General features: G+C 38.2%; 1 protein-coding gene across 1 annotated transcript in view; it reads right to left on the reverse strand.

Moving 5' to 3' along the window:
• The window catches only part of asap1b (ArfGAP with SH3 domain, ankyrin repeat and PH domain 1b), an 83,263-nt gene extending 62,379 nt beyond the window's left edge, over positions 1–20,884 (reverse strand). The window contains exon 1 of the mRNA XM_057824122.1: positions 20,205–20,884. Within this exon, the coding sequence (XP_057680105.1) occupies positions 20,205–20,330 (126 nt within the window). The 5' untranslated portion in view covers positions 20,331–20,884. The remainder of the gene's footprint in view (positions 1–20,204) is intronic.
• Positions 20,885–21,126: the final 242 nt, after the last annotated feature.

Here is a 21,126-nt window from a genome sequence, read left to right on the forward strand (position 1 = left end):
GTCAGTCTGTTTGCCAAATCCATACATCATCGGACAATTAGTTGCTTTTTGAATGTTAGTTCCTCACTGTATTTTCCATTGTTCCTACAAAACAAGGAACCTTAGTTCAGCACTGGAAACTAATGACTTTCCCTTAGAAGTATGAACTTGAGTAGTTCTTTGTAGTGCTGCAACGATTAATCGATTAACTCGAGTATTCGTTTAGAAAAAAATACTCTAATTAATTTTTATTGCTTCGAGTAGTCGTTTAATTAAAGTGGCGTTGTTATGGTTTATTTTGAAAGTGTTTGCATTTACTTTTATTGATTAGGGTGGATACACTGCCCTTTGGTCTGCCTCATTTCACATGGCTGAATCCAACTGCTCCCTGTTAAGACCAACATAAGTTTTTGTTTCAGCTAATGTTTTTTTAATGCATTCGTAATTTCGTTTATAAATATATTTAGCCGTTTTTTGTGGGAGTATGTGTTTAAACCTTTTGTTAAGAGCATTGTAAAAAAAAAAAAAAAAAAAAGTTGCCATTTTATAGCATTTAAGCTAGCAGACTTTTGTATATAAGTTAGTCAATTGTTCTTTTGTTGTACATTGATCTTCATTTTTGTTTATTTTTAATACAATTTGAGGCTGAGCTCAGGCATCTTAATTTTTAATGTTCCTTATCCGATTCCTCCATTATTCTAACTGACTAGTTCATCGATTAATCAAATTAGGGCTGCAGTTAGGGCTGCAGCTATTGATTATTTTAGTAGGCGATTAATCGATGAACTAGTTAGTTCGAATAATCGAGTAATCGGATAAGGTACATGAAAAATTAAAATACAGTGGTACCTCTACATACGATCGCTTCGACACACGAACTTTTCGACATCCGACGTAAAATTTGACTCGCCATTTGTTTCTACATCCGACGACATGCTCGAAATACGACGACAATGGCAGCGCCGCAGACGAACGCACGGCGGATTTTCTTGTGTGACAAATCAACACAGGTTTCAGAAAAGGTTGGTACAGGTGGTGAAACAAGGAAAAAGTTGACGCTTACCTTCTAAATGAAGATGCAAATGACAGAAAAATATGAGCGTAGGGTGGGCATCCGTGAAATGGCTCAACAATACATCTCCACGGTCCTCCTCCGACCATCGTTCGCCAGTCTTTATAAGTTAAGCTGACAATTCTTATTGTGGTAACATCTCCAGAGAAATCGCCAGCTTCGCCACGTTTTCATCATTTCTTTCACAACTTATTTAACACAAAACGCCTGCTGTCTGCCGCAATTGACGATGTTCTCAAGAAAGCATTGAAAGCGAAAGTAAACTTTCACCCGCTCCCCTCCCTCTTTGTCACGTCAGCGCCGCGGTGCCTTCAGGTACAGAAAAAAACGTCCGCCTTATTAGAACCCGTTTCGTTACACTACTACAGGAATTATTATTATTATTATATTATTAATCCGATTTTTATTTATTATTTATTTGTTTTGCTATATGTAATTGCCATTTGTAATAGTACCAGCAGTATTTTTTAAGGATTTAGTGCAGGTTTTTGGGCTGTGGAACGAATTAATGGAATTATAATGTATTCCTATGGGAAAATCCTGCTCGACATACGACCATTTCGACTTACAAACAAGCTCCTGGAACGGATTAACTTCGTATGTAGAGGTACCACTGTACCTGGGATGAGCCTCAAACGGTATTAAAAAAAAATAATAAATGAGGGTCTATGTACAACAAAAGAACAATTGGCTAACTTATATAGCAAAAGTCTGCTAGCTTAAATGCTATAAAATACTAACTTTTTTTTTTTTTTTTTAAACAATGCTCCTAACAAATGGTTCAGACTCATATTCCCACAAAATAATGAGTAAATATACCTTTTAACTAAATTACGAATGCATTAAAAAACATTACCCCAAACAAAAACTTACGTTGTCTTAACAGGGAGCAGTTGGATTCAGCCATGTAAAATGAGGCAGACCAGAGGGCAGTGTTTCCACCCTAATCTATAAAACTAAATGTAAGCACTTTCAAAATAAACCATTGCAAAGCCACTTTAATTAAACGAATACTCGAAGCAACAAAATTTAATTCAAGTATTTTTTTCTTATCGAATACTCAAGTTAATCGATCAATCGTTGCAGCACTAGCTGCAGCTATCGATTATTTTAGTAGTCGATTAATCGATGCACTAGTTAGTTCGAATAATCGAGTAATCGGATAAGGAACATAAATTAAATACCTGAAATGAGCCTCAAACGGTATAAAAAAAAAAAGAGGATATATGTGCAACAAAAGAACAATTGGCTAACTTACATAGCAAAAGCCTGCTAGTTAAATGCTATTAAATGCCGTTTTTTTTTTTTTTTTTACAATGCTCTTAACAAACAGTTCAAACACATATTTACACAAAAAACGGCTAAAACTAAATTACGAATGCATTAAGAAAACATTAGCTCAAATAAAAACTTAGTTTATGTTGGTCTTAACAGGGAGCAGCTGGATTCAGTCATGTGAAATGAGGCAGACTAGAGGGTAGTGTAGCCACCCAAATCAATAAAACTGAAGGCAAACACTTTGAAAACAAACAATTACAACGCCACTTTAATGAAACGAATACTCGAGGCAGCAAAATTTAATTCGAATATTTTTTTTCTAATCGAATACTCAAGGTAATCGATTAATCATTGCAGCACTGAATCAAATACTAAAATAATTGATAGCTGCAGCTCTAGTTCTTTGAGACGGGTTAAAAATGTCAGTACTGAACACATCCTGACTAGACCTTTCTGTCAAGGTATTGTTCACAAAGGGAACTCTGCCCCAGTTGATTTTTATACGACACGCAAAATAGTGCTACGTCTCCGATTACAAGAACAGTTGTGTTTGTTAATCATGGTAAAACTACTCCGAGTTGGCTTTGATCATAAATCTTTTAGCTTATCAGTTGATAAACAATAGCGGTTTTGTTTGTGGCGCGCAAACCACCTGGCAAACCTTAACCCAACACGGCCAAGCCAAAGAATGCGCACCCTCAACAAACAAAAATGTTCTTGGATACGTCCGACCGTGGGTGCACCCCGCTAGCTACAAACAGGTTCAGTCGTTTGTTCCAGTGGTTTCTTAAACAAATGTCAGCAGTTCTGCTAAGGGGTGCGTGAGCAAAACCTTTTGCCAGAATGCTGATCATAACGCCTCATTACAGAATAACCCAGACAGGAACTAAAAAAGCATCGCCCTAAAAATTGGGGCTGACTGTCTTTGAATGTCAACAATTCTCAGACTCATTTCAGTCCGGAGCTGAAATCTGATAATCGGCCAGCGCGACACAGCTGTCGGCCGGCCGCTGCCACAGCTGCACTGCGTATATCACCGGGGGGCTATTAGCCGCCAGTGGATAAGCCCCCCTTTTCCGACCCTACCATGCCTCTGTGATCCCCCTTCTGCTATCGGCCAGATTTAGGCGAGAAAGACTGGGTCAGTGTTGGCATCTGTCTGTTAGCTTTCTCACGCAGGGATGCGCCTTCGCAAGCTTCCTGCTAAATTGCTGATCAGATTACCCTTTTAACTTATTGGCCGCCAATGACGGGGATAGATGTCTGGTCGGTTTTAACCATACCAATGACAGTCATTTATTGGAAAAGACGGTATCTGCAATCCTAGCTTATTTAGAACATTTTGACCGATATTTCAAAGCCCAAACGATATTGAGTTTTATAGCTACAGCTAGAGCTGGGAATCTTTGGGCACCTAACGATTCGATTACGATTAAGATTCAGAGGCTCCGATCCGATTATAAAACGATTATTGATGCACCCCCCTCCTTTTTTTTTTTCTCTTTTTTTTTTTTTTTTTTTTATGTTTTGTACATTAGTTCCAAAATTGTTCAAAAATACTCTCAGGCTAAACCACGCTACTATTTCAGTATCAAGTTAACATATAGCAGTAAACAAATATACAAAAATAACATTAAATAAAAAACTCCAGTCCCCATTCTGTATGAGCAGCTTTAAACTACATTCAATTAATTTAATGTTGTGAATCAACCGTTAAATTTGTTAAAATTGCTCCCGTTATTCCATAACTTCCCTTTTGTCTACTTTCGACATTTGAAAGTTTTAAAACTATTTTAAAGATAGATTCAAGTCAATATTTTACCGATTTAGGAGTATTTTAGATAAAAAGTTAATTAGGTTTGCTTGGAAGGTTCGCGACAACAGCCTTGCAGGGAAGTGTACTGCTTTAAGATGGCGGCCGTTTACTAACGCCCGCATCTAGCTTTTTGTAGATGTGCTGCTAACACTACCAAATCTATATTGCATCTAGTCCTATATAAATGATATCCACCTTAACATTATATGGATGTACTTTGTAGCAGCTTTTCGGCAGCAGTCAGGTATGTTGTTGTGTTTTTTTATCTCGTTGCATGAGTTGAGCTAGAGCCGTGAGTTGAGCATTGCCATTACCCGAGGGGCCGGGTAATGAGAAGCATGATGTTTAGTTACTCTCGCTCCGTTCTGTCCCGAAGACCGCGCGGCGCGCTGAGTGTTGTGTACTTCTGCTTTACTTCGCATATTTCAATAATTGGAATTTGGATGTTTGTGAATCGTTCTCGAATCTCCCACGGCCGAATCGCGAATAATCTAAGAATCGGAAATTTTGCACACCTCTAGCTACAGCCACGTGAAAAAATTAGGACACTCCATTAGGGCTGCAGTTATCGAATATTTTACTAGTCGATTAATCGATGGACTAGTTAGTTCGAATAATCGAGTAATCGGATAAGGAACATGAAAAATTAAAATACCCGAGCTGAGCCTAAAACGGTATAGAATTTTTTTTAAATGAGGAACTATGTACAACAAAAGAACAATTGGCTAACTTACACAGAAAAAGTGCGCTAGCTTAAATGCTATAAAATGCTAAAGTTTTTTTTTTTTTTTTTTTACAATGCTCTTAACAAATGGTTCCGACACATATTCCCACAAACAACTGTTAAATATACCTAAAATCTAAATGGGGTGCACGATATCCATTTTTTGGAACCGATACCGATAACTTCCTGCTCCTCAAAGCCGATACCGATATCAATAACCGATAATAAATATATAATTTTCTAAATGTATAACCTGAGTTTTTGAACACCTGGAGGTTTAAAAAAAAAAAAAAAACTAGTGGTGGATTCAACATAGATTTGCCTTTGATCTCACCAGATTTTTCAAAATGACATGAACAAAACAGTGCATTTCACTTCTGCACTGCCCGACAGCCATCTAAAAATGAATGCACTTCCATAAACCACAAGGCTTGGTCTTTTCTTGCTTTTATGGGAAGACCCTCATCTTAATATTATACACATATTCAATACTCAATATACAACAAACTGCACAATCCACTTATATACACAACTATCATATGTACAGCATAGCACACTAGCTTGAGCTACGAAAGCATTGGCTGGCTTCTATAACACAACAAATTATTAAGTTCTGTACATATGACCCTTCACCACAGAAGTAAACATATGTTGCACATCCATATGTTATAGTAAACATAAAATGCTTAGACATATATTTCCCGAGGCGGAAACGTAACAGAAAGCATTCACGATTGTCAATGCTACCGCTAGACACCGCAATGTGTATGTGAATGAGCTTGTAATGTGAACCAAACTACTGTGACAAAAAATAGATGCAGTCAATTATTCTGACCAGCAGGTGGGAGCAATGCCCCGCAAATGGTCAACTGCTTTCCCATGCCAGTGTGCCAGCACAGTACATATTATTGGTCCTATTAATAATGTTATTGGATTTATCGGGATGACGTCATAATTCCTATTATCGGACCGATAATTATCGTGCACCAGTAAAACTAAATCATGAATGCATTAAAAAACATTAGCTCAAACAAAAACTTGGCTAATGTTGGCCTTAACAGGGAGCAGCTGGTTTCAGCCATGAGAAATGAGTTATATCATATTCATTGTTGCCACCGAAATCAATAAAACTAAATGCAAACACTTTCAAAATAAACCAATACAACGCCACTTTAATTAAACGAATACTCGAAGCAACAAAATACAATTCGAATATTTTTTTCTAATCAAATACTCGAGTTAATCGATTAATCGTTGCAGCACTACACTCCATTAAATATTCAGTTCTTTATCAAGAAATGTTCACATATCAATTTCTATTCTTGTTTTTCTATCTCTGGAAAAGAAAGTGATTAAAGCGATTTAAGTTGCCCCACTCCTCAACGCAGAATACTTTAAACAGTGACTGACCGTTGAAGTCAGAGAAAATGGCATGGTGAGATCAAAGGAGCTGTCTGAGGCCTTCAGAAAAAAGATTGTAGACCCTTATGAGTCTGGTAAAGATTTCAAAAGATCTCAAAAGAATATAAAATCCGCCATTCCACTGTCCAGAAAATAGTGTACAAGTGGAGGACATTCAAAATAACTGCCCAAGTCTAGCCGTTAAAGCAAGTTCAACCCGAGAGCAGACCACAAGATGCTACAAGATGTCTCCAAAAACCCTAAAATGTCATCACGGGACCTCTCTTGCTACTGTTGATGTGAAAGTGCATGCCTCTACAATCAGAAAGTGACTACACAAATTTAACATTCGTGGGAGGTGTGCAAGGAGGGAACATTTGCTCTCCAAGAAGAACAAGAAGGCCAGACTGAAGTTTGCCAGAGTGAATGTAGACATGCAACATACACATAAAACTTACTCAAGACTTTGGTCAAACTCTATTCAAACATTTTGTTTAGTTCAACAAATACATTGGATGGCAATATCCATTCACAATATACAAACTATCAGAGGTCAAGTACGTTGTGAAGCCAGCACTCAAATGATGTGAATTACAACGGATGGACCAATAAAATGGAAACTACGGCGTCAGTCGAGGGACAAAACACACTATTTGGCTTGATTTCTAATTTAATTTAAAACTCGCCATTGACACCTTGTGGTGTATTTAGTGTATCTAGTTTATTTTTTGATAGAAAATTTTACAAATTTTATTAAAATGAAAACATTAAGAGGGGTTTTAATTAGGGTTGTTCCGATCATGTTTTTTTGCTCCCGATCCGATCCCGATCGTTTTAGTTTGAGTATCTGCCGATCCCGATATTTCCCGATCCGATTGCTTTTTTTTCCTCCCGATTCAATTCCAATCATTCCCGATAATTTTTCCCGATCATATACATTTTGACAAAGCATTAAGAAAAAAATGAATAAAACTCGGACAAATATATACATTCAACATACAGTACATAAGTACTGTATTTGTTTATTATGACAATAAATCCTCAAGATGGCATTTACATTATTAACATTCTTTCTGTGAGAGGGATCCACGGATAGAAAGACTTGTAATTCTTAAAGGATAAATGTGACTTTGTATACTGTGACTAAATATTGCCATTTAGTGTATTTGTTGAGCTTTCAGTAAATGCTACTGCACCCATTGAACTATTCTGCCCAAATGCATGATGGGAAGTGCAACCATGACTGTGCGTAGGGGCACCAATTCATATATCTTCTCTGCGTTGGGAAAGAACATAGGGTGTAAAGAAAATGACCAACTACTACCATTCTTCCCCACATTACCTCTCACGATATTTTTAATTGCTGGGAGAGGGATTGTAAGGCTTTAGCCAATTAAAAAAAGGCTCCAAAGGCTGTCAAAATTCTCTCTATTAATCATACGCTGCCTTTTAGCTCTATATATAGGTAAAACTGCACCTTTATAGATTGAACGTGATAATGCTTGGGTGGGTCAGGCAGCGCATGCGTTAATTAATTAACGTGATTAATTAAAAAACATAAATTATAAACATTAATTATAAATACATTAATTATTAATAAATTTGATAGCCATACTTTAAGCCAAACTACTCTGGATGAGTGTAAGACATTTTGTCTGTAACGTTAAATACAATTAGAAAACAATTTAAATATATTTATATATTAAAAAAGGCATGTCCGATATTTTTTTGCCAATTCCGATACTTTGAAAATGACGTGATCGGACCCCGGACATCTTTAGTTTTAATATAAAACTAGTATAACTTGTACTAACATTTATCTTTTAAGAACTACAAGTCTTTCTTGTGGATCCCTTCAACAGAAAGAATTTTAATCATGTTCATGCTATCTTGTGGATTTGTTGTTATAAAAAACAAATACAGTACTTATGTACAGTATGTTGAATGTATATATCCGTCTTATGTCTTACCCTTCCATTCCAACAATAATTTACGGAAAAATATGCTATATTTTACAGATGGTTTGAATTACGATTAATTACGATTAATGAATTTTTAAGCTGTGATTAACTCGATTAAAAATTTTAATCGTTTGACAGCCCTAAAATATACATATAACATATAAAAATGACATTTTTTTTTAGTATTCTTTAAAAAAAAGGGGCAAGTACATCTGCTAGCTAACATGCTTGCTGTGTACAAAATGATACTGTAGCCAAGAACTGTGCCTGCATTGTTGGGATGGTCGCGGCGCTATGGCACGTGACAACACATGACGATCAGCCATTTTCCGCTACATGTCAACATCAACTCAGCCACGCGGATTCCGAATGGACACGCTTGATTGGATTCAAGGTTGCACTTTCCTAAAAAGATAAAGCGTGCTGATTTTTTGTTTTTGTTTGTTTAACCATCAGGCAGTGATTTTTATAAAGACGCAGTAGCTCGGAACAAGAGTCTTCTTTCAACGTCGCTTCCTTTTCATTGAAAAGGCTGTTATGCAAAAGGAAAAAAAAGACAAAGCATAAAAAGGGTCAGGCTCAGTCAAGCATGAATAGGAAGGCTGTGAAAAGTCAACATTATTCCCGGTGCGGCCCACGTCACGCCTTATCAAAAGGGGGTTCCCTGGTCGCCTCTAAAAGTAGCGACGTTACATCAAAGCGCATTTAATGAATGGGAAAAATACATTTTCCACCATTTTGCTTCAGCTCCTTCCTGTCAATGCGGCGTCAGCTGCGAGGGTTTTCTTTGTACTACGCGGATAAAAAGCAAAAGTGGGTCAAGACTCGCCTGTGGAGCGTTCCGACGCCGCACTTGGGAGAAAAAAAGCAAATATGAACACATTGGAGCTTGTCTAGTCTTGTCCCACAATGTACTTGAGGCTAATGCAATTAGCTTGGCGTTTTCAATGTCAAGGCGGCATCCATTTTGAAAGTCCGCACAGAAAAAACTGTTTTTGGGGGGCAAAATGAACATATTAGCTAATGTTTACTAGCATTGACGGGGATTGATGTTCAATTCAATTTGACTGGGAGGGCTGGCGATGAATTAGAAATGTGAAAGTATTCATTGTTGGGATGTTAAGTTATTTACTGCCATTGACGCAGATGCACGTCCATTGTTGACATGGAATGAATTAGAGGTCGAACAATATCGACCAATATATATAACAATCGATTTTAAAAATTGATCAAGGAATCGTTTAATTTTGCCAATTCTATGCATGACGTTTTGCCCGGACTACTTTTGATGTGGCAAAACTTGCTGATATCACGTGAGTACAGGAAGAAGACGGAGGCGGCGGATATATTTGATTTCAACTAGGGTTGTTCCGATCATGTTTTATTGCTCCCGATCCGATCCCGATCGTTTTAGTTTGAGTATCTGCCGATCCCGATACTTCCCGATCCGATTGCTTTGTTTTGCTCCCAATTCAATTCCAATCATTCCCGATAATTTTTCCCAATCATATATATTTTGGCAATGCATTCTGAAAAAAAATGAATAAAACTCGGACAAATATATACATTCAACATACAGTACATAAGTACTGTATCAAGATGGCATTTACATTATTAACATTCTTTCTGTGAGAGAGATCCACGGATAGAAAGACTTGTGACTTTGTATATTGTGACTAAATATTGCCATCTAGTGTGTTTGTTGAGCTTTCAGTAAATGATACTGTAGCCATGCCCAAATGCATGATGGGAAGTGGAACCATGACTGTGCGTAGTGCTACCAATTGATATATCTTCTCTGTGTTGGGAAATAACATAAGGTGTTAAGAAAAAGACCAATTGCTACCTTGCTTCCCCACATTGCTTCCCATGATATTTCTAATCGTAGGGAGAGGGATTGTAAGGCTTTAGACAATTAAAAAAAGGCTCCAAAGGCTGCCAAAATTCACTCTACTCGTTTTACGCGGCCTTTTATCCCTCTATATAGGTAAAACGGCGCCATTACAGATCGAGCGCGACAATGCGTGAGTGGGTCGTGCAGTGCATGCATTAATTGCGTTAAATATATTAACGTGATACATTTTTTTATCAAATTATCGCCGTTATCGGGATAAATTTGATAACCCTACCTTAAGCCTAAACTAAAGACTCTGGTTGAGTGTAACATATTATGTCTGTAACGTTAAATACAATTAGAAAACGATTTAATTAAAAAATATATACATATTAAAAAAAGGCATGGCCGATATTTTTTTGCCGATTCCGGTACTTTGAAAATGACGTGATCGGACCCGATCGATCGGCATCGATCGGGACATCTCTAATTTCAACCATGGATGAATTTAGAGGTAACGACTAAGAAGCCGACGAAAGCGAAGAGAAGGGCACTGAGAAAAAGCAGAAAATGTCAAAAGTGTGGGAGGATTTCAAACCGGAACCCTAGGCAAACAGTATTTCGTGTATTCACCGTAAGACAGCGCTTGCGTAACACTACAGTACGTCTTCAATGCTGCAGCTCCACCGAAGGCACCCCGTTTACTCCGAGAGCGGAGGAGCGATACTCGGCACAAGGTAAAATTAAGTTAACGTAGCACTAATAAATGAGATTTACATTACTGTACCTTGCTAACTTAACGTTAGCCCTGCAGAGGGCTAGGTTTCTATTAATTACGACTACTGTCGCTGCGCGGCTAACGTGTCATTCATACCGGCTTTATTTAATCAGTAAAAACACAGCGCTGTAGAGCGATGAGGGTGTAAAATGAAAACATAATAAAGCTGTCAATTTTAGCTCAGTAGTCATTGATGGATAAAACCAAGTAGCACTGGTGCCTAATGTGCTTCAATACAGCAGGTATCATACATTTATTTTGAACACCGCAAAAACACAAAATCCTATCAGCGCTTACAATTTCAACTTCAAACTTAACTACAACTTTAAAATGGTTGGCACAAATGAAAATTCAATTGAAACAAGAGGGAAAAATACCTAACTTTTAAGTGATGTGTGTTATCAAGCATTATGACATTTTTAGGTAAGAAACAAGAATTTGTTTATAAGATCTTCAGTTTTTTGAGTGAAATCAGTGATTTTGTTTTTTTTTTCTAGTCACATCTGACATGCAATTGTTGGCTGTTTCCAGCAATGTACATCTAAAATGAAGACATTGATTGTCTCAAAATGGTTCAATATGTGGTGAAATGTCTTGTTCTCTCATGTATATGTATAATTACTCTTTACCTTAAGAAATAATGTTTTATCTGATTACTCGATTAAAAATTTCAGTAGAATACTTGATAATCGATTACTAAAATATTCGATAGCTGCAGCCCAAGTCACGACGAGATGTAAACGAGTGAGAATGTAAGAGGATGCTTGCCATGCTAAACCTAATGGTAAGGCGAATGCTATGCTAACGCTACGGGTTACATTTAAAATGTAAGGATCACTCAGTATACAAGGCGAAAGCAACATTGCATATTCTCTTATGCAAGATATTTTTGTTTTTACAATATTTACAAAGCAGGCTAGCCTGAAGCTTCCTATAGCAGCCTGTCTGCAAGCTGCTGCCGGGTCCTTCCGGGGTCCTACCATCAGTCAGAGGCGGCCACAGTTGCCCACACAGTTGCCAGATCAAAACCCTTTTGTATCAGCTTATTTTCTTTGTTAATCAGCCAATGGCCTATGATGGAAAAGAAGTCCATATATCGGCCTCATATACAGTGGGGAGAACAAGTATTTGATACACTGCCAATGGGTTTTCGCATTGACAGTGTATCAAATATTTGTTCCCCCCACTGTATAGGATGAATACTAGTAAAAGAGTAATAATATTTGTAATGAAGAAAAAAAACATGAAATGTTGTTAATGTCATTATTTTTGTGATTTTTCTAAATAACTATTTATACTTTCATATGTCATTTGGGTACAAATAAATGAACAATAAAATTAAAAACTGTGATATTTTTTAATGTTTTTTTTTTTTTTTTAAATGATCTTTACACTATTCATACTTTCTCGTCTCATTTGGGTATAAGCACCAGTAAATGAGTAATGATAATTGTAATACATAAAAAGGATTTATTTTAAAAAATGTTTAGCGTTATAATTTTAAGAATATATGTATAATTTTTTATAATCTTTCACTATTTATACTTTCTCGTCTCATTTGGGTGTAATAGAATAAATAGCAGTAAATAAGTACAGTTGAAGCCTGGGACCGTGTGCTTTGGTCAGATGAGACCAAGATTGAGCTTTTTGGCAACAAACACTCTAAGTGGGTCTGGCGTGCCACGAAAGATGTGCATGCTGAAAAGCACCTCATACCCACTGTGAAGTATGGGGGTGGGTCAGTGATGCTGTGGGGCTGTTTCACTTCCAAAGGCCCTGGGAACCTTGTTAGGGTGCATGGCATCATGAATGCTTTGAAACAAAAGGACATTTTAAATCAAAATCTGTTGCCCTCTGCCCGAAAGCTGAAGATTGGTCGTCACTGGGTCTTTCAGCAAGACAATGACCCTAAACATGTGGCCAAATCTACACAGAAATGGTTCACCAGACACAAAATCAAGCTTGTGAAACATTATAGGAGAAGATTAGGTGCTGTTTTGTTGGCAAAAGGGGGTTGTACAAAGTATTAACACCAGTGGTGCTGATAATTGTGACAGACATTATTTGATGTCAAATAATTATTTCTTTATGTGTGATTTTTTTCCCCACTGAATAAATGCACTTGTATTGAAGGTCGGATTTTTCTCTTTTTTTCCATTAAGGTCCCATATTATTTGAATTAAAAAAAATTATTAGAAGCTAAAAAACACATCTTAACCAGGGGCGCCATTAATTATGGAGGGTACTGTCTATCATGACTAGAAATGAAAATGAATGATTTAAAATATATTAATTTTAAAATTTTAAAAAAAATGTTTGTATTCATTTTTATGAATAATAATTTGATGGTTTTTTTTAATTATCTTTTAACAAACTATTTATTCCCCTCATGTCACTCAACCAGTTGTTCACGACCATTAACAGCAATTGACGTCCGATCCATTTGAACTAGGGCTGTAAAACGATTAAAATTTTGAATCGAGTTAATTACAGCTTAAAAATTAATTAATCGTAATTAATCGCAATTCAAACCATCCATAAAATATGCCATAGTTTCTGTAAATTATTGTTGGAATGGAAAGATAAGACACAAGACAGATATATATATTCAACATATGGTACATTAGTACTGTATTTGTTTATTATAACAATAAATCAACAAGATGGCATTAAAATTATTAAAATTCTGTTAAAGCGATCCATGGCTAGAAAGACTTGTAGTTCTTAAAAGATAAATGTTTGTACAAGTTATAGAAATGTTATATTAAAAACCCTCTTTTCGTTTTAATAACATTTGTAAAATTTTCAATCAAAAAAGAAACTAGTAGCTCGCCATTGTTGATGTCAATAATTACACAATGCTCATGGTGCTGAAACTAGTGATGCACAATAATACATTTTTCAACAGATATCGATAACTGATAATTTCCTGCCCCTTCCACCCGATAACCGATAATGTCACGCCGATAATTCTATTCAAATATCTATGTACAATTTTAAAGTATACAAAGATCAAATGTTACTGTGCAAAAATGTAATTTAGTGCTATTTTTTTCCACATCAAACGTGAACAAGTAGTAAATTCCAACATCTAAACAATGGCAATGACAGTGTGTAATGGTACGCTTTTGGCAACAATTACTTAGAGAGTAAACACCCAAGTTGCACAAAAATGCCTTTAAAAGTAAGCCATTCCTAACATATATCACATTACTACACTGCAAAAACACCTCCTTAAAACTAGCAGAATTGGACAAAACTGTTGATTGCGCACATTTGGAGGCTAAATCAAGTATATAATTATCGGACTGCATTATCGGTTGAATTTCGTTTTATCTGGATTATCTGTGTGACGTCATAATTGCCATTATCGGCCGATAATTATCGGTGACCGATATTATCGTGCCTCTCTAGCTGAAACCCATAAAATCAGTCGCACCCAAGCGCCAGCAGAGGGCGACAAAACACAAAAAAACACAAGTAACAAGTAGACATGACACTGCTGTCATTTTAATCTGTTTGAGCGGGGCATGTGCGTTAATTGCGTCAAATATTTTAACGTGATTAATTTTAAAAAATAATTACCCCCCGTTAACGCGATAATTTTGACAGCCCGAGTTTTTTTAAAATTGTATTTTAACAACCTATTTATACCCTTATAGCCTTGTCGTTGAATGAATATTTCGGTGTCACTGACAGCGATAGATGTCCGATCCATTTCCACTTGGAGGGCTGATCACGATTATCGCTGCCAGCCTCTCCCAGTTAAAATGGATTGGGCGTTTACCTAATCCAATGGCGCTGTAGCGTTAGCATAACATCAGCACACGTTGCTGCGGCAACCTATCAATAATAAATAAGGCCGAAAATCCTGCTTCGGGTTACGCTCCTAAAATATTCACACTGTACCTTTTGCATCATTTATTGTGTCAACACAACCCGAATTAAAAAAAAAACAACTAAAGTGTGAATGTCACAAAACTGAAAGCTCTTCCCCGTCATGTGATCCATCAGATGACAGATGTTCCTTTCCCCTCACAAAAACGTATTAAAATTGAATTTATTCTGACGACAAAAATATTCCAAGTACAACCTGCACCAAACGCTAGTTAGCTCGCGGGCGCTTTTGTGTGTTTTACATTTGGAAATGAGGTCACCACGTTTAGGCATCGGAGCGAAGGTGTGCGCGCGTGTGTGTGTGAGATTCCCAAGTTTGATGCTCCATTTAATCGGGATGCCGCAACGGGGGTCCTGAGGTGGGAAACACACGGGGGCCCCCGGCCTGCCTGACCTCAATACGCGGCCAGGACGTGATGGAAAATGACACAGCATGAAAAAACATGGCAAACAAGGTGTGTTGTTGTTGTTGTTCGAGGGGAATGTGATGAGGAAGTCACGTGAAATTGGGAGTTTGGGGGGAATCGCGGATGATTTCAGATGTCATAACTTTAAAGTTTTGCTTTAAAATGGTGTTTTTATGACAAAAAATGGACGGATTGACACTGTAACAGACCATGCTTATTGTGTAGCTAACTAATCGATTGTCAAATTAATCGACCGCTATTTTGGTGGTGGATTATTATTTAGACACATTGTTGAGCTAAAGATTTTTAAGACTCGAAAGAGTAATTTGTTTTTTGTTTTTTTTGATAGAAACAAATTTTAAATTATTAGTGATTTAAAAATAGGAAATCTATAAAGTTGGAAAAACCATAAATACAGTGGTACCTATACAGTACTTACGAAATGAATTGGTTCTGGAAGTCGCTTCGTAACCTGAAAATTTCACAAACAGATGCAGTTTTCATGTAAATGCCCTAATCCGTTCCAAGCACTGCTGAAATGCCGCATAAAATTTTAAAATTGGAAGTAAAACCAGAATAAAGAACAGCCAAACACATTGGAATCATTCCATATACCTCACCTAACCCAATTTTATATAAAAAATGATGTCAATCGTTTGTGCTACATTTGTGCTTGTTTGTGCTGTAAAAAGGCCGTTTGTGCTATCATTTTTTTTTTTAGATATTTACAATTCTTTTATAGGTTTCTCTGAGGTCAACCCCCCCACCCCCCATTTTGATTAAAAAGGGCTAAAAATTGTGTTGACGGAGTTTACCAAATCTCTCAATAACAGAGGGGTGTCCTAAGTCAACTAGCTCAAACGTAGCACAAACCAATGGCGCCCCTTCGGATCCATTTTGCAATTAACGGAGGTGCAGCGAGTCACGTCATCACTCGATATTAATATATCAAGCCCCCTCAAAAAAGGAAGCCACAATATTTTTTGTATCAATTGTTCAATTGTATTTATATTTTTCGTTTTAAAAAGCAGAAACAATAAAACAGTAAACAGATTTCTTAGGTGCATTATAATAGCAGATGAGTATGTATGTAACACCTAAAATGATACATACCCCCTTTCACATACATCTGAACACTGTTTAAATCCCGGGGGGTCCCGGCAGTCCTTATGTGTGAAAGCAATTTCCCCGTGTCGTGTCTTAGTTTAATGTCCAGGACATTCACGGGAAGCGGCATGTGTGAAAGCAGGAGTTAAATTCACGGGTCACAGCGCAATGGCTGATGACATACATATCATGGTGAGCCGATCGTCATTTCCTCTTTCTTCATAGTAAGACAAAAAGCGGTAAATGAACATCGTAACGATCAACATGGCAAGCTGGAAATAGCAAAATTAAACTAAAAGCATAACGAAATTAAATTGCAACTGAATTGTCCAACTTGTCTTAGAGCCTGTTTGCCCATACATATAAATGTTTGTGGCACACCGCCACACCAAAATAAAAGCCGCCGCGCCTTGCAAAAGAGATGTTTAAAAAAAAAATTTTTTTTAAGGCATTTTCAAATAGGGGTGTGACAAAATATCGAAATGGTGATATATCGTGATACTTTGTATCCCAAAAGGTTATTGATATGCTCCTGCCAAGAATCGAGATATCGTTTTGAAAAGGTGTAAATGTCTAAAAAAAATGAACCAACAAGTTGCTACCAAAATTTTCCACCATAATAGTGTCTCAGTTAACTCTAAGGCTGCATTGACAGTGCTCGACGCCCAATCCATTTAGACTGGGAACGTTCGTTCATTTGAAACCAGCGCATTCAAAGTCATTCTGTCCGATCTTCAGGGCATTTACAGGTCACTTGCTGTTCATTTTAGGGCATTTACAGGTCATTTTCTGTTGAGTTTGAGTCACTGCCTATTCATTTGGGTGATTCCCAGGTCATTTCCTGTTCTGTAACTCAAAATAAACAGGAAGAGACCCATAAAATACCCCAAAATCAACAGGAAATAACTGAAAATGAACAGGTAAATGACCTTAAATGGCCCAAAATTACCTCATTGCCTGGCACTGGCTGCCACTCCGGCCATAGATGTTCAATCAGTTTGAAGCGGGAGTGGACGTCTACTAATGATAAACTCATTCCAATTCACAGCAGAAGTTTGTTTTTCTGTTCATTAGTTGTTTGTAGAATAGAATATCCTAGAAGGATTTCCTGACCAATGTACCGATAATCGTTGTATCGTCAGATCATTATCGTGAGCTTTGTATCGCAAATCATATCGTATCGCGAGGTACCACGAGGTTCCCACTCCTAGTTTCAAACTAGCGGCAACCTAGTGTGAAGGGTTCAGCGGCAACCTATTCATTGTGTATTGTAATGTCCGTAACTACGCGCGGCCCCCTTAAGAGACGCTTGGACTGGGGAGCTGTGACGTAGAGGGAAGCGAGTAGGAAGAATGGGAGAACGGGTGAGATAGCGATCGCATGTTGCGGCAGCCCGCTGTTATTTTGTTATTGCTTTTCTTTTTTTTCTGTTGCCACAATAATGTGGGTAAGCCAATACCGACTCGTCTCCTTCTTTCCCCCATCCGGGGTATTACAGTATTTTGGATCGGACGTTTTGGCGAAAGTGAGCGGTGGACGGCCGTCTTGGGCAGAACGGCAAGCTTGAATGAATTTGAGCCAAGAGGCGGGGCCCAAAATAGAGCCTTGCTCTATTTTCAGAGCATCAAATAGCAGAGGGGCAGGCGTACTTATCTCTGTGCTAACAGGTTGTTTCGGCTGATGGATATACACAATCACGGCTGACAAAACCTTGATAAATGTGTTTTTTTCAAGTTTTGCGAGCTCTAGGACACTCAAAAAATGACTCTCATACCTCTCCTTGCGAAGCTACATGGTACCTCAATGTATGTTTGTGTGGAAATGTAGTTCACGAACAACAACAAAAAAACTATTCACTATCTCACCGAAACTTGTAAAACTCTTTACACGGCCATTAGAAGTTCCCCCTATTCCTTGAAATGGGTCCGTTAACAGAAGGACTATCATTGTTGTGGTAATGTAGTATATATTAGGGCCAATAAAAGAAAAAAAAGGACTAAGAAACATAAGTCGTACTATTGCCACGAGAAAAAAAGTTGTATTATTGCGTAGGGTAATGTAGCTGTAATCAGCTACGCATTTTAAGTACATGTACCCAGTGCTTAATTTGTATGTCATAAGGTGCCGGAACGCAAAGTACATATGACAGCGCAGAGATGACGAGACGGGCACAGGTAACGGAACATAAGCAGAAAATGGTGCTGAGAACAACACGCAAATGCCCACTTGCAATGCTGTGGGACTTACAAGCCTCAATTTCAGATAATATCCATGGTATAAATGTTATGACAAGAATTTACAATTATTTAGGCTATACTTTGCACAGGACTGGCAATTGCCCACATAAACACAGGTAGGACTTACAGTGACGTACAGTCTAACTTGTAAATGTCGATGTCGATGACATTGGCGGCCATGGACGTCCAAATTTCCTATTTATTTTCATTGGCATTTACCTTGTTTAATGCCATTGACGATGTTTGTCGATTCTATTGGTCCCTGAAATGTCCCCAAACCAACCTGGGCGGGGCTAAGATCTGTATCTCCACACAGCAAAGACCCAAAGTAATTTCTCCAGATACTGCAGTTTCTAGTTTAAAAACGTTTTTATATTATTATTATTTTCTAGACACAAGAGGTGCCGGATCTGCCTAAATAAGTCCCGGAACACAGGAAAGCCAAAATAAAGAGGTGCCGGATCTTGTTCCAGCGGGATCCGGCACAAATTAACCCCTGCATGTACAGTAGCTGAGCGCAGGGCCGGCGCTAGCTATTTTGGTGCCCTAGGCATAAATGCTTTGTGGTGCCCCCACGATAGAAATGAACAATACCTGAACATTTGTCAGTATTGCTATATTTTACGAAATAACTTAGTTGTCAACAGTAATATTTCACATTCACAAATGTTTCACAAACTGTCAAACCAAACAAAAATAAAATGAAACAAAAAACAAAAATAATAGATAAATAATAATAAGTCTTTATAAAAAAAAAAAAAACTACCAATGGCACCAAATACTCAAATAAATAAAACTAAATAATTTAAAATAAAAGAAATAAATTCCAAAACTATTTATAAATAAACATCTGTAAATGAACATAAATAATGAACTTTAAATACAAACATTAACGTGCAAGAATCAGTTGTTAGTGGCCCTACAGATGTTGTTGTTATTATTACAATTACTATTTTTTAGGATTTTTTACAAACTAGATTTTTTTTTGGTGCCCCTTCAGGCAGTTGGTGCCCTACGCGCAGAGCGTGTTATGCGTATGCGGAGCGCCGTGTCTGGCTGAGAGGTACGACATTAGCCTGGCTCATGAAATATTTCAAATAGATATTTGTTATGGTTCTTCTTGGAAAAAATGTGAGAAAAAAAATCTCATTTGTCATGAAATGACAATTTCACCCTGTCACAACATTGTAAGGCTGTCCGACTCCGATGCAGCCCACCACCACAGCTTAAAAAAAATCCTAAGGGAAATCCTGCAGAGCATAATTTTTTGATTCCGGTGCACATTTCCAGCTAAAATTAGCACTACCGTATCAAATAACTTGCTTATTCATCGACTCGTCTCAAAATCGTGCGATTAATCGCCTCTCCAAATAATCGTTTGTGGCAGCTCTAATAGCAATGTGCACTGAAGCCGCACGGTTACGTAACCGGCACATCCTCCATCACTGTTGCCCAACCCCTCTCTTTCTAGTGCTCTTATGTGGCAAGAAAAGGACCGGGAGGACACGCGAGTTCACCTTCAGAAAAAGCCACAGAGCTCGAGGCGTCCATATTGTCAAGACGGAGAAAAAAAGGGAGCATTAAAAGCTCTTTGTGCTTGAAAAGCCATGACGAAAATGCATTAAACAGCCTACAGGTGTTGTTCTATCAGAGCAATATTAAATGTAAAAAGCATTTTTTGTTTTGCACGCATCATGGATGTGGTCTCCTCACCTCCTCCAGAACGTTGACGGTGTTCCTGCAGCTTTGCAGCCGGGTGGTGAAGCTGGACGTGGTGGGCGAATTGTAATCCTCGGTGGTCTCCGAGAGGAACTCGGATACCGATATCTGATCCGGCATCCTCGACGGCGGATAATAGCCCAGCTGGGTTGGGTAGATGGGGGGGTTGAGGAGCGATCACTTCAGGGGGAACACAGCATGTAAACGCGGGTTGTGGTGGGGGAAGAGGGGAGAGGGGGGCAGGGCAGGGCGAGTCCGAGTGAGAAAGCGGATTTTCCTTGTCGTTACGGAGATGATTAAATCGCCTTTCCCCTTTTCAATGACTTCACCGCTCCTCACAAGCTAGGGCTAAAGGAATTAGCTGGGCTTTTAAACGAAAACGGGAGTAAACGGCTAAAATAGCGTTAACTCGACCTCGGTGGGAGGATAGCGGATGGCCACATTATGCTCTACAGATGTTCCGAAAGCGAGCCCGGTTGACTTAAAATGTCCGCCCTTCCAGCTAAGCTTCCTCTCTAGCGTAGTCCATGTTGCGTTTATGTCATCTCCCAGGAGCAGCGGGTTTCCGTGCGGCCTTCCTCGGTGGGTTTTTCGTCTTTTTTGTGGTTGTATGATGAAGGTTTTCGTGCCGCAGACTCATCGGTCGCCGCCACTCTCTCTCTTTCCAAGCTGCTCTGCGAAGAGGAGGAGGAGAGGGTGTGAGAGCTAAGCTAGCGGACATATGAGCAAGAGCGTCCTTGTCGGTTGTTTCAAAATAAAACAAGCGTCACAAAGAAAACACGCACGACTAAGTGAGACCAATCCGTACTTAGTGACGAATGATAGTGCTATTTGGTCGTTTTCTGCTACATGTGAGGACGAACAAACTAGCTTGTACAAGTAGAGTTATCATTTTATCCCGATGATTTATTTTGTC

Source organism: Corythoichthys intestinalis, chromosome 20 (genome assembly GCF_030265065.1).
Source record: "Corythoichthys intestinalis isolate RoL2023-P3 chromosome 20, ASM3026506v1, whole genome shotgun sequence".
NCBI classification, from domain to species: domain Eukaryota; kingdom Metazoa; phylum Chordata; class Actinopteri; order Syngnathiformes; family Syngnathidae; genus Corythoichthys; species Corythoichthys intestinalis.